Source organism: Aotus nancymaae, unplaced genomic scaffold (assembly GCF_030222135.1).
Source record: "Aotus nancymaae isolate 86718 unplaced genomic scaffold, 86718_ANA_hifiasm-v0.15.2.pri h1tg000155l, whole genome shotgun sequence".
Taxonomy (NCBI): domain Eukaryota; kingdom Metazoa; phylum Chordata; class Mammalia; order Primates; family Aotidae; genus Aotus; species Aotus nancymaae.
In genome coordinates this window covers 3,336,028-3,348,867 of record NW_026988570.1, presented here as the reverse complement: position 1 = coordinate 3,348,867, position 12,840 = coordinate 3,336,028, and the positions used below count along the sequence as shown (strand labels likewise).

General features: G+C 45.6%; 1 protein-coding gene across 1 annotated transcript in view; it reads left to right on the top strand.

Moving 5' to 3' along the window:
- Window positions 1-3,806, top strand: part of LOC135272928 (leucine-rich repeat-containing protein 4B-like) — a 46,599-nt gene extending 42,793 nt beyond the window's left edge. Inside the window, exon 4 of the mRNA XM_064371649.1 lies at window positions 2,442-3,806. Within this exon, the coding sequence (XP_064227719.1) occupies window positions 2,442-3,806 (1,365 nt within the window). The remainder of the gene's footprint in view (window positions 1-2,441) is intronic.
- The last annotated feature ends 9,034 nt before the right edge of the window (window positions 3,807-12,840 follow it).

The window sequence follows — 12,840 nt, the reverse complement described above, 5'->3', positions numbered from 1 at the left end:
GAAGTTTTGCTGTCAGTACTGGTATTGATGTCGTGATTCTGGAATAGTTTGAATTTTGTCCTAGAATAAAGGGATGAGTAAGGAAGAAGAGAGATACAAATACAGTTTAGAGGATACTGAGGAAGAACTCGGCAGTGTATTTGTTTTGAATTGTCTTTGAATTGAAGGTATTAGTATAAATCCATGATTCCAAAAATATACTCCTTAGCTCTTTCCACTAAAAGGGAGACACACTGATTCCCTCGTAGCAATAAGCACATCTAGTCCCCAGATCCTGGTTTCTTTCACCCCAATCTGAGTATCACTCTCTATCAAAAGAAACCAGGATTCCTTGGTAAACAGCTGATTTGGGTGTTGAACAGGAAAAGTGTAAGGTGAGCCTTGTATTACTCAAGGATCATGGTGACCACCAAAAACCAGCCCAGCTAGGAGCCAAACCCAGGTCTTCAGATGTCAAATGCAGCGATTATTTCTACTTCACTGCCCTGTTTTTCCCACCATGAAATCTGCTCCCTAATTTACAGAATCTGTATTTTGGTATCACTTTTAAACATTAGAATTTTGTTGCAGTCATCAAAGTGGTAGCTTTCTTATTTTATTTTCTTCTCCTTTAATAGAAATAAAGCTTTTGAAAAGCCCATCCCCAGCCTACCCGAGCATCCAGGATTAGGGTCTGAGCTTCTCTTACGTTCTTGAGTAGCATTCCCCATCCTTTTTGGCACCAGGGACCAGTTTCATGGAAGACAATTTTTCCACGGATGTGGGTTAGGGGGAGTATGGGGATGCAGAAGGGTGATTTTGGGATGAAACTGTTCCAGCTCAGATCATCAGGCATTAGATTCTCTTAAGGAGTGTGCAACCTAGATCCCTCACATGTGCAGTTCACAATCGAGTTCACGCTCCTTTAAGAATCAAATGCTGGGCTGATCTGATAGGAGGCAGGGCTCAGGCAGTAATGCCCACTCACTCGCCTGCCACTCACCTCTTGCTACACATCCCAGTTCCTAACAGGCCACAGCTTGGTACCAATCTGCAGCCTGGACTGGGGACCCCTGTTCTTGAGCTCCAAAGCATGCCTGCTAAAACCCTGCTCTGAACGTCCAGACCCAGCCTAAGGTCAGGAGACAACGCAGAGAGATGGATCCTTCTGCAGCGTGGCCTCCTGGTTGAGGGTGGTTATTTATGCTCTGCATTAGTTACCCTCGTTCTTCATCTGGAGAAGGAGCAAATGAAAAAAGGGGAAAGAGAATGAGCCTTTAAAAAAAACCTGAATATTGACCCTGGCTAACAAAGATTTTGGCAGCACAGATTGAAATGCAATCCTGAAACAGACTGAAAGATCTCCTTAATATGCATTAAGTGCACCAAATTCAAGAGCCTTTACCTCCTACATTTTCCTTCCATTCACAGGAGGCCCCGCCCTTCGTAAAACAAACTGTTGTCAGGGGGCTGATTCCCTAGTATGGTTACTGTGCAGTGCTTCCACATTTGTTATCACCACACCATTAATTTCCACACACATCTGCTTGAGGATTTCTTCCTGCCCCCGATGGCATGTTCATCTCCATCTAATTCACATTTTATTGCCCTTGTCTTGCCCCTAGCAAGCGTTATCAAGCGCTGTAAGCATTCCAGAACTGTGCCAGGTGGCCGGTAGGCCCTCAGCCCCATTCCCTGTGGTTTGAGGCTGCGCTTACAGCTTTAATTTCCAGTCAGCTGTAATTCAGGACCACAAATGGCCAAATTGAAATGGCTCACTCACTTCCAAAAAGCAACTCGCCAGTAGCTCCTAATTACAGAGCCGAGTGCAAACAACACGGCCTCACTTGGAAGAGAAATGAGGGCTCTTTCTCTCTGCTTATTTCGGATACCCTGGGTCACTGAACAGCCACATCTACACTGGAGTATTACTGCTCCCATTTCCCGGGGGTCCCGGCAGAGATCCCAAAAGGCAATTTCCCAGCCATGCCCCGTGTGGAGGCCCTGAGAAACTTCGGCTGAAATCAGGTCTGGGCTGCTGCAGTATCTTCCAGCCAGTGCCTCTCAAATGTGAGAAGTGCACAGACCATCTTAAAGGGGAAAGTGACTGCACAAATTAAGAATACAACTAAAGGATCCTCTTTGAACAGCACTGACCAAAAAAAAAAAAACCCCTAAGATCTCATTCCATGCAAATGCCCTTTAATTGCAAATTTGCACTGCAAGAGTCCTGTCTGTATAACTGGTATAATTTAGAATGTGCCTGCAGTCCTGGTGCAGTTTGGGAATGAATCTACGTCTTATTTTTAGAATTGTTTTGCAAGGAGTTATAAAAGGATTCACACTCGTACCTTCTCCTTGCACCAGGCAGATCCGCCTCCTCTCGATTCTAACAATATCTCACCTAAAACCTGCTGCCCAGCATTTCTTTTGACCCTCACAACCCTCCCTGAGCCCGGCAGGACTCCTCTGGAGTTTTCAGGAGAGAGAGAAGTCACTGGCCCGGGGCCACCTTCGACCTCTCGTTGGAGGAGCTCAACCTGTCCCACAACAATCTGATGTCGCTGCCCCACGACCTCTTCACGCCCCTGCACCGTCCCGAGTGCGTGCACCTCAACCACAACCCCTGGCACTGCAACTGCGACGTGCTCTGGCTGAGTTGGTGGCTCAAGGAGACGGTGCCCAGCAACACCACGTGCTGTGCACGCTGCCACGCACCCGCTGGCCTCAAGGGCTGCTACATCGGGGAGATGGACCAGTCGCACTTCACCTGCTATGCGCCCGTCATCGTGGAGCCGCCCACGGACCTCAACGTCACTGAGGGCATGGCCGCCGAGCTCAAATGCCGCACGGGCACCTCCATGACCTCCGTCAACTGGCTGATGCCCAATGGCACCCTCACGACCCACGGCTCCTACTACGTGCACATCTCCGTCCTGCGTGATGGCACGCTCAACTTCACCAACTTCACCGTGCAGGACACGGGCCAGTACACGTGCATGGTGACGAACTTGGCCGGCAACACCACCGCCTCGGCCACACTCAACGTCTCGGCCGTGGACCCCGTGGCAGCCGGGGTCACCGGCGGAGGCAGCCCTGGGGACGGTGGTGGTGTCGGAGGAGGCAGTGGCGGCTACATCTACTTCACCACAGTGACCGTGGAGACCCTGGAGATGCAGCCCGGAGAGGAGGCCCTGCAGCCGCAGGGGACTGAGAAGGAACCGCCGGGGCCCACGACGGATGGTGTCTGGGGCGGGAGCCGGCCCGGGGACGCGGCGGGCCCGGCCTCGTCGTCCACCACGGCACCGGCCCCGCACTCCTCGCGGCCCACGGAGAAGGCATTCACGGTGCCCATCACGGATGTGACGGAGAACGCCCTCAGGGACCTGGACGACGTCATGAAGACCACCAAGATCATCATCGGCTGCTTCGTGGCCATCACATTCATGGCTGCGGTGATGCTCGTGGCCTTCTACAAGCTGCACAAGCAGCACCAGCTCCACAAGCACCACGGGCCCACGTGCACCGTGGACATCATCAACGTGGAGGACGAGCTGCCTGCCGCCTCAGCTGTGTCTGTGGCCGCCGAGGCCGCCGTGGCCAGTAGGGGTGGCATGGGCGGGGACAGCCACCTGGCCCTGCCCGCCCTGGAGCGAGACCACCTCAACCACCACCACTATGTGGCTGCCTCCTCCAAGGCGCACTACAGCAGCAACCCCAGTGGCGGGGGCTGCGGGGGAAAGGGCCCGCCCGGCCTCAACTCCATCCACGAACCTCTGCTCTTCAAGAGCGGCTCCAAGGAGAACGTGCAAGAGATGCAGATCTGAGGCTGAGGGACCGGACGGGCAAGGGGCACGGAGCCCCCCACCCTGGTCCCAGCCCCACCGGGACCCCTCCTTCCCACAGCCCAGCCCACCTTCTGGAACCACGCAGGGAATTGGGGAGAGGTTGCTTCCAGCCCCATCTGGTGACAGGAGGGGACATGGGATCCAGAAGTGGCCCGAGTTCTCCTCACTTCCTCCTGGCTCTCCCAACTGTTCCCGGTCCGCTGCCTTCCAAGGGAGAGAGGAGTTTTTCCAGGAGTGCCCTTTCCCCTCAGCCCCAGACACTCTCCTTTTACGGTTCAGTTTTTGCAGTTTGACGCCCGTCCCTCCCTCCCACTCCTCCGCCCTTCGAAACTGAAGAGACGGACGTGTCGCCAGAGCTCCTGCACCCTGGCCTGTCCCTCCTGGCCGGCAGTCCCTGTCATCGGCGGGGTGGGGGTGGCAGCCTCCACCCACCCCAGCCCCACCCTCCCCACAGACATTTTTGATACTGAAGGGAGGTTTGTGTCAACGACTACCTGCTCTGTAATTACTTAAAAAAAAAAAACATGGAAAAAGTAAAAAAATATTTTTTTTGGTCATGAAAGCAAAAAAAAAAAAAAGTAAGGAAAGAAAAGAAGGAAGGAAAGAAAGAAGGGAAGGAGGGAGGGAGGGTGGGAAAGGAAGGAAGGAGGAAGGAAGGAAGAAAAGAAAGAAAAAAGAAAGAAAAGAAAGAAAGAAAAGAACATTATCATTTCAAATGGATTATTGGAAAGGAGATACCATCCACTCAACAGAAACTCTCCCTAAATATAGAACAGGCTTATGCAGGAGATCTGAAAAAATCAGAGTGGTGTATTTCTTCTCTGCTTTTAAAGAATAAAACACATGTAAAAATAATTTCCTTGTGGCCCCATAATACAAAACCTAAATTTGGAAAGGTCTGCCCCAGAGTTTATCTATTAGGAAAAATAAGTAGCTAATGCTTGTGGCAAGTATTACACGGGCAGGTACATATCTTCATATCCGGAAACATAATTGGATTAGTCTCTTAATGTCTGACCACCAGATATCATTCCCAGAGCTAAAACAATTACCATAGAACACATGCCTTAAATCCAAAGTGCCACATCTTCAACTGAGCCAAAAAGGCACCACCTCAGAGAAGACGGAAAAACACAGAACATAAATGTCTGAGTGGGCAGATGCTCCTCACCTGATGATGATGGGGCTGCATCCCACCCAATAAGCCTATTGTAAGTGGAAAATATCATTAAGTTGAAAAAGCACTTCATACACCTATCCTACTGAACATCATAGCTCAACCTAGCCTACCCTCAACACGTCAGAACACATACATTAGCCTACAGCTGGGCAAACTCATCTAACACAAAGACTGTTTTATAGTAAAGTGCTGGGTATCTCATATAAGAGTATTGTGCCACGTATCACTAGCCCAGGACAAGATCAAAATTCAAAATCCAAAAGAAGTATGGTTTCTACCGAATGCATACTGCTTTTGCACCATTGGAAACTGGAACCATTGTTAAGCCAGGATCATTTGTGATTCAACCAGTTTCTTCCAAGAACTCTATGTTGTATAGACATTCTGCAAATAGCCCAATATCTCAGTCAGCAAGTACCTTTTGTGTGCCGTGGGTACAGAGCACGGTGCTAGGTACTGAGCATGGTGCTAGGTACTGACAGAGACCAAAAGAGACAATGATACAGTAAATGATATTAGGGACTTTAAAGCAAGTTATGATATACAATGACAACACAGAAGTTAGGGATGAAAACCTTACATGTGAAATAGAGCTAGCTAGAGTAAGGGAGCGTATGCTGGAAGTGGAGTGCCTTAAAGTAAGGACACAACTTTTTCTTCTTCCTGCTGGCTCAGATATGTATGTGATGGTAAGAGCCGAAATAACTACTTTGGACCCAGAGAGAACTCTATTTTGAGCATCGCAGGGCCACCCAACCATCCCTGGACTGCCTTCCTCCTCACAAATATGTGAAAACGAAACAAACTTCCAACTTGTTTAACACACTGCATTTTGGGGAGTCCTTATTCCAGCCAACTGAACTATCCTAATTAATACAGGTGCTTAATGGGGAAAGGAAGAGGGGTTCATTAGTAACAAAAAAGGCCTTGTTTTAGAAAAGGTTAATGTTGAGTGGAAGTAATAAAATTGTGAGAAAATAAGAAAATTTGAAATATGCTGTATAGAACCATGATGTGCATGTAGTGACCCATTTTAGCAATTTGGCATTTGTTTCTCTATTCAAGAAGCCTAGATATAAACCAAGGTCCCACATGGCCCAGTCTCCTCTGAGCATTAGATTTAAAGAAATACTTTGGACCTAGCATATATTAAAAGTAATTTCAGTTTTCCCTTGCTTCCTCAAAAAAAAAATTTTAAGTGACACAACTTATTCTGCACTACAGCAATTTTATAAATTTCCTTTCTTCTGCAGTTTTCCTGCCCCCTGGATACCTGAAGCTGCCCCATGGTTTCTCACTTCCTAAGTATTTCACCATAATGTCCTATGACTGGCTCTCTCAGAAACCAGGCCTAGTGGGCTCTTCTCTTTCCTCCTCCTTCTGTGTCTCATAGTCCTGCCTATAGTTGGTACTGAGACTTCTTCTTCTCTAATTCCACTGTGTCAGGTAGCTTTGGAGGGTAAAAAGCTCAGGAAGAGCCAACAGGATAATCCCTTATAGGCAAGAGTCTCTACTTCTTTACACTAACTCTTGAGAATCTGTAGATAGTTTTGCAGAGGAGTCTCTTTTCTTTACAGTATTTATATTCTAAAGGGAAGACAACATGGATAGAAGCCTTTTTAAGGTTAACAATTAGGCCGGGTGCGGTGGCTCATGCCTGTAATCCCAGCACTTTGGGGAGTCGAAGTGGGTGGATCATGAGGTCAGGATTCGAGACCAGCCTGGCCAATATGGTGAGACCCCGTCTGTACTAAAAATACGAAGATTAGCTGGGTGTGGTGGCACAACTGTAGTCTCAGTTGCTCGGGAGCCTGATGCAGGAGAACTGTTTCAACCCGGGAGGCGGAGATTGCAGTGAACTGAGATCGTGCCACTGCACTCCCACCTGGGCAACAGAGCAAGACTTCATCTCAGAAAACAAAAAAAGGAAAAAAAACGTTAACAATGAAAACATCATGATCGTGTATTAGAAAATACAGCACTCATGGAGGACAGGAACCTGTGCTCATGAGAACTGAGTGACAGAACTTACTGCTGGGACTGCAATGGTCAAAGTCACAGCACTATCACTATTGGCCTAAGTGGCTCTGTTTACTCTAATTCTGTCCTTCTTAATAGGTATTCACCATTGGATACCTCTGCCTTGACACAATTGCCAGTCATTAGCCAAATAACACTGTCTCTTTAGCCACACTGAAAATGGCCTTGCTAATCCGTGCTTCCATGTTCACTGCAGCATTATTCACAGTGGTCAAGAATGGAGATGACCTAAGAGTCCACTGACAGGTATTTTAGTAAAGAAATTCTGATTAGATATATAATCATACCACACATATATACATATGCACCATATATATACACACACAACAGAGTACCAAGGAGAGCCTGCCATTTGTGACAACATGAATGAACCTGGAGGACCTCATGCTAAGTGAAACAAGCCAGGCACAAGAACACAAGAAGAAAAACACTGTATGATCTCACTCATATGTGGAATCTATAAAAGCTGAAAGCACAGAAGCAGAGAGTAGAAGCGTATTACCAGGGTCCAGGAAGTGAGAGGAAATGGGGAGATTTCAGTCACAGGGTGCAAACGTGCAGTTATGAATGATTTTGGAGACCTAATGTACAGCATGGTAACCATAGCTAACAGTAACATATTGAATACTAGAAATATGCTAAGAGAATAGATCTCAAGTATTCTTCTTGCCAGAAAGGGGTCCCTATCTAGACCACAAGAGAGGGTTCTTGGGGCTCACACTGAAAGAATTCAGGAGAAGTCCATAAAGTGACAGCAAGTTTATAAGAAAGTAAAGGAATAAAAGAATAGCTAATCTGGCTGGGCACAGTGGTGCATGCCTGTAATCCCAGCACTTTGGGAGGCTACATGGGTGGATCACATAAAGCCAGGGGTTTGAGACCAGTCTGGACAATATGGCAAAACTCCATCACTACTAAAAATACAAAAATTAGCCAGGTGTTGTGCGGGTGCCTGTAATCCCAGCTACTAGGGAGGCTGAGGCAGGAGAATCACATCAACCCAAGAGGCAGAGGCTGCAGTGAGCCGAGATTGCACCACTGCACTTCAGCTTGGGTGGCAGAGCAATGCTCTGTCTCAAAAACAAAACAAAACAAAACAAAAAAATGGTTACTCCATAGGCAGGCAGCAGCATGAGCTGCTCACCTGAGTATACTTATAGTTATTTCCTGATTATATGCTAAACAAGGGGTGGATTATTCATGAGTTTTCTGGGAAAGGGGTGGGGATTTCCCAGAACTGAGAGTTTCTTTCATTTTTATACCACATAGGATAACATTGCCATGGCATTCGTAAACTGTTGTGGCACTGGTGGGAGTGTCTTTTAATATGCTAATGCTGTCAGGCCTCCATGTGCAAGAATGGACCCAGAAAGTCCGAAGTCCTGCCTGTCTCTGCTGATGGACCCCTACCCGCTACCACTACTCCCCCCACCCCCCCATCACCTGTGTTCACCATTATCCCTTATTGCCCAGCAGAGCTTCCCCAGGACATAAAGCTTCTCTTCCTACCCTGCCATCTTAACTGTTCTTGCTCTGTGAATATCCCTCTGCTCCACCCTACCATCTTAACTACTCTTACGCCTTACTCCACCCACCATTGTACTGGAACTTATGGTAATGTATACTCCTTGCCCCTACCCCCACCACTGTAACTGATCTTACTCTGTAACTTTCTACTACCCACCCCAAACCTATAAAACCAACCCCATCCCACCGCCCTTCGCTGATGCCCTTTTCAGCCTCAGCCCACCTGCACCCAGGTTAATAAACAGCCATGTTGCTCACACAAAGCCTGTTTAGAAGATCTCTTTATTAATATTCAGTACTATTGGACTCTAATAACAAATGCATTATAATTAGAGTAGAATGAGCAGTGAGGATAACCAGAGGTCACTCTTATCACCATCTTGGTTTTGATGGGTTTTGGCTGGCTCCCTTGCCGCTTGCTGTTTTATCAGCTAGGTCTTTGTGTACTGTATCTCGTGCCAGCCTCCTGTCTCATCCTGTGACTAAGAATGCCTAACCTCCTGGGAATGCAGCCTAGTAGGTCTCAGCCTTATTTTACCTAGCCTCTATTCAAGATGAAGTTGCTCTGGTTCAAACACTTCCGACATTCTCACCATACGCACAAAAGTAACTGTGTGAGATGATGCATATTCTAATTAGCTAGATTGTGATAATCATTTCACAATGTATACCTACATCAATTTTTATGGAGATAATTGACAATTTTTACTCGTCAATGACCTCTGTAAAGCTGAAAAAATTAATTAAATAATAAATTTTTTAAAAAGAAAAAGAAATGGCCTGCCTAGAAAGCTTCTTATCCTAAGACTACTGTTTTCCTTTATTTAAAACATAATAGTATGATGCAAAGGTGTTCACAACAAATGGTCAAATGAAAAAACAGATGACAAAACAGGGTGTACTTTGGGATTTAATTATTATGAAACAAACCACATGCACACACACACCCCAACACACTGAAGAAAGAAAAGACTGGAACTAAGATACTATGGTTTTCTCTGGGTTGTAGAATTATAAACAATTTTTAATTATTTCTTTTTACTTGTATACATTCACCAACTTTTGTGCAATGGAATCTTTTTCTCTCCTAATTAACGATAGCATTCCATGATATTATTTCAGTTAGGTCAACTTTTGTTTACTTTGCTTTGAAAGAGGAAGGGCATTGAGGACCAACAGATGGGTCTCCATGGAAGTCACAGGCCACAGTTTGCAGGGGACAAGCAGGGTGGAGGAAGGGAGAAGCCACCCTAGAAATGTTCAGTAAGGATTTGGGAAACATGTACTAACATTTGACTTCGGGCCTAGAACGAACACTTCTACCATTGCCTTGTGGGTTCTTTATCTAGGCTTATAGTCATTTTCTCATATGAAATCTTTTAAAAGAAAAATTACATTAAGATGATCGTAAAGATTTCAAGCCACCATCTGTGTGGGCTGTTTATTTTACCACCTGAAGTGATAATTGCCTCTTTGTGACATCAGAATTGCTTACTGGAGAACTGATTATCATGTCACCAACAGAAGATTAAACCTTCAGGTAAGGGGAAGCTGCAGGAGCAGATGAGCCCCCAGGAAACCAGGATTCAATTTTCATGCAAATATCAAAGTTAATAAAGGCAAAGGAAGGAAAGGTTGGCCATTGGACTTTCATAGCATGTTTGTTACTCTCATCAAATGGGTTCACAGTATTTTCTATGAGCTGCGAGTGTGCCTTTAATTTTCTCCAGCCTAACCTGGACATGCTCTCTGCTGATTAATTCCATGATGAAACACACACACATCACACTTCTTTTCTGCTGGGTGGGCCAAGGACAGACCGGTGCTCGATGCGGGTGGGGGACGGGCAAGTAGTGTGAAGCAAGCTTGAGGAAGCCATGAATCTTTGATTCACATTCACTGTTTAAACACAAAATACAGCCTGCTATATTTAATTGAACTAATGTTTTTCCTAGACAGAAAGAGAGCTTAAAATGTTTCCCTGCTGAAAGCAATTTTACTAATTTTGTTTATTTATTTTTTGTATTATGAAGTACCCCACTTATTTTCTCCCTCCTTGGCATTTATTTATTGTTAAAATCATTGCATATGAGGCTATAGATTATAATTAACAAAATATGCTGGTTAACTGAAGATTAAAATGGAAAGAAAGACTCTTGTTTTATCTTTATCTTGAAAATAAAACCATTTAAAAATGCAGGTTCTGGATAGATGGGCTGAGTTAATGAAATATTTTTTTGCATCTGTCCTTTAGATTAGGCCTAAGGCATTGTTTTCCACTTAAAAGTTCAGACCTTAACAACTGCAGGAAAAGCCTGTGGATTGCGACTATTACCTCACCCGTGGAAGGAGCGGGATCAAATGACGCTGGGATATGCCAAGCTTTCATTTTTGAGATCCTAGGTTTCCTGTTAATCACATTTTCTTCCCTCAACCCTTTGAGCTGCTTCAGAAGGTAATTTCACTGTTGCCCTTTCTATAACCTCTAACTCAAAATAGGCTAGATTCATGATGTGGTAACACACAACTCCAAATCTCAATGGCTTAGCACTAAAAGCTTATTTCTTGCTCCCCCAAAGCTCTTTATCCTCCACAGGCAGCTGTTGACTATATGAGTCTTCAGGATCTAGACTTTCATCAAATCTGTAGCTCTGCCATCTTTATATGATGAGGCCACTTGACACCAAATAGAAAGCAAGAGTTTGAAGAACTGCACACGGGCTCCTCATTGCCATGGCTGGGAAGTGATCCACTTATTCCTCCTGCTCATGTTGTAAGAGTTTTCCTTAGTTCAGCTAAAGACGAGGTGCTTGTCAAATGACCATGAAAAATTAGACTCTCGGACAATTTGAAGGGTGAGAAAAATGGGATTTAATGGGCAAAAAGGTGAAAAAGGGAAACAGAAACTCTCAACAGAGCAAGAGTACTGCTAGTACATGCTCTCTGCCTTGCAGATTGAATTCCAAGTTCCCTCCGGAAGAGGAGGGGCCAGACTCCTCTCCACTGCAAATGGTGGAACTTCTGTGGCTCCACCCCAGTGCACACTCCTCCCAGTGTGCAGGCCACTTGACATTTTTCCAGGAACCCCTTTACACGTGGCTGTCTCATTCACATATCTTTGGCCAGATCTAGTCATGTGGTCCCAGTCAGCTACAAGGGACGAATAAGTGTAGTTTTACATGTTCCCATCAAGGAAGAATATAAAACAGACTTCGTGAACGTATAGCACTGTCTTTTCTATATCAGCATTTTAAAATACTAAGTGAAAAGAAGTAATGCCTTTTTATTGAGAAGTCTGGGACCTTATAAACAGATGCACTCTACAGAACAAAGGGCAAGGTGTGGTCTTCAGACAACCTGTCTAAGTCATGTGTATGCACCCCAGATCTACACAACCTGAACCTCTGGTGTAGGAGCTCAGTAATCTACATTTACTAACCTCTCCCTGTAAGTCTTCTGCATTAAACTTTAAGAAATAAATCAGATGCTCCTGGAAAAAAAGAGGGGGAAGGGCAGAGTTCCACTGACAAAGAGGTTAAATTAAAAAACACTGAATTCTGTGTTGCCCACTTGGTTATTCACAACATGCTTTGATATGAAAAAGAGTCTAAGAGCCTTTAGAGGGTCTTCCAATAATCATGGCAGCATGAAGAGGTCAGCAATCCCTGTCTGGAAAAATGCATATAATACTGCACAGGATTGTCTGAAATAACAACCTCAGGGTACTAAAAGTGAAACAAAGGTGGAATGAAGACTCATTCTTTTTTTGAGACGGAGTCTTACTCTACCACCCAGGCTAGATGGCAGTGGCATGGCCTTGGCCCGCTGCAACCTCTGCCTTCTGGGTTCAAGCAATTCTCCTGCCTCAGTCTCCCGGATAGTTGGGATTACAGGTGCATGCCCACGCCCAGCTAATTGTTTGTATTTTAGTAGAGAGGGGATTTCTCCAAGTTGGCCAGGTTGGTCTCGAACTCCTGACCTCAAATGATCCACCTGCCTCATTCTCCCAAAGTGCTGGGATTACAGGTGTGATCCACTGTGCCCAGCCTGAAGATACATTCTTAATAAAAGCACTAGAGTTTGTGTGAGAGTCTGTGGCTTTTGTAAGGTCTGTTCTCGCCGAGTGTAAGATGAAGAAACTGAGGCCACCACGAAAAGATCCAATGCGAAGTAATATATTCAGGTTCCCGGGTGAGGTTTTGCGGTCTGACAGGAGGGGCCGGAGAAGTCCTGCGGACTCCTCTTAGGATGTGGGGTTTTATAGGG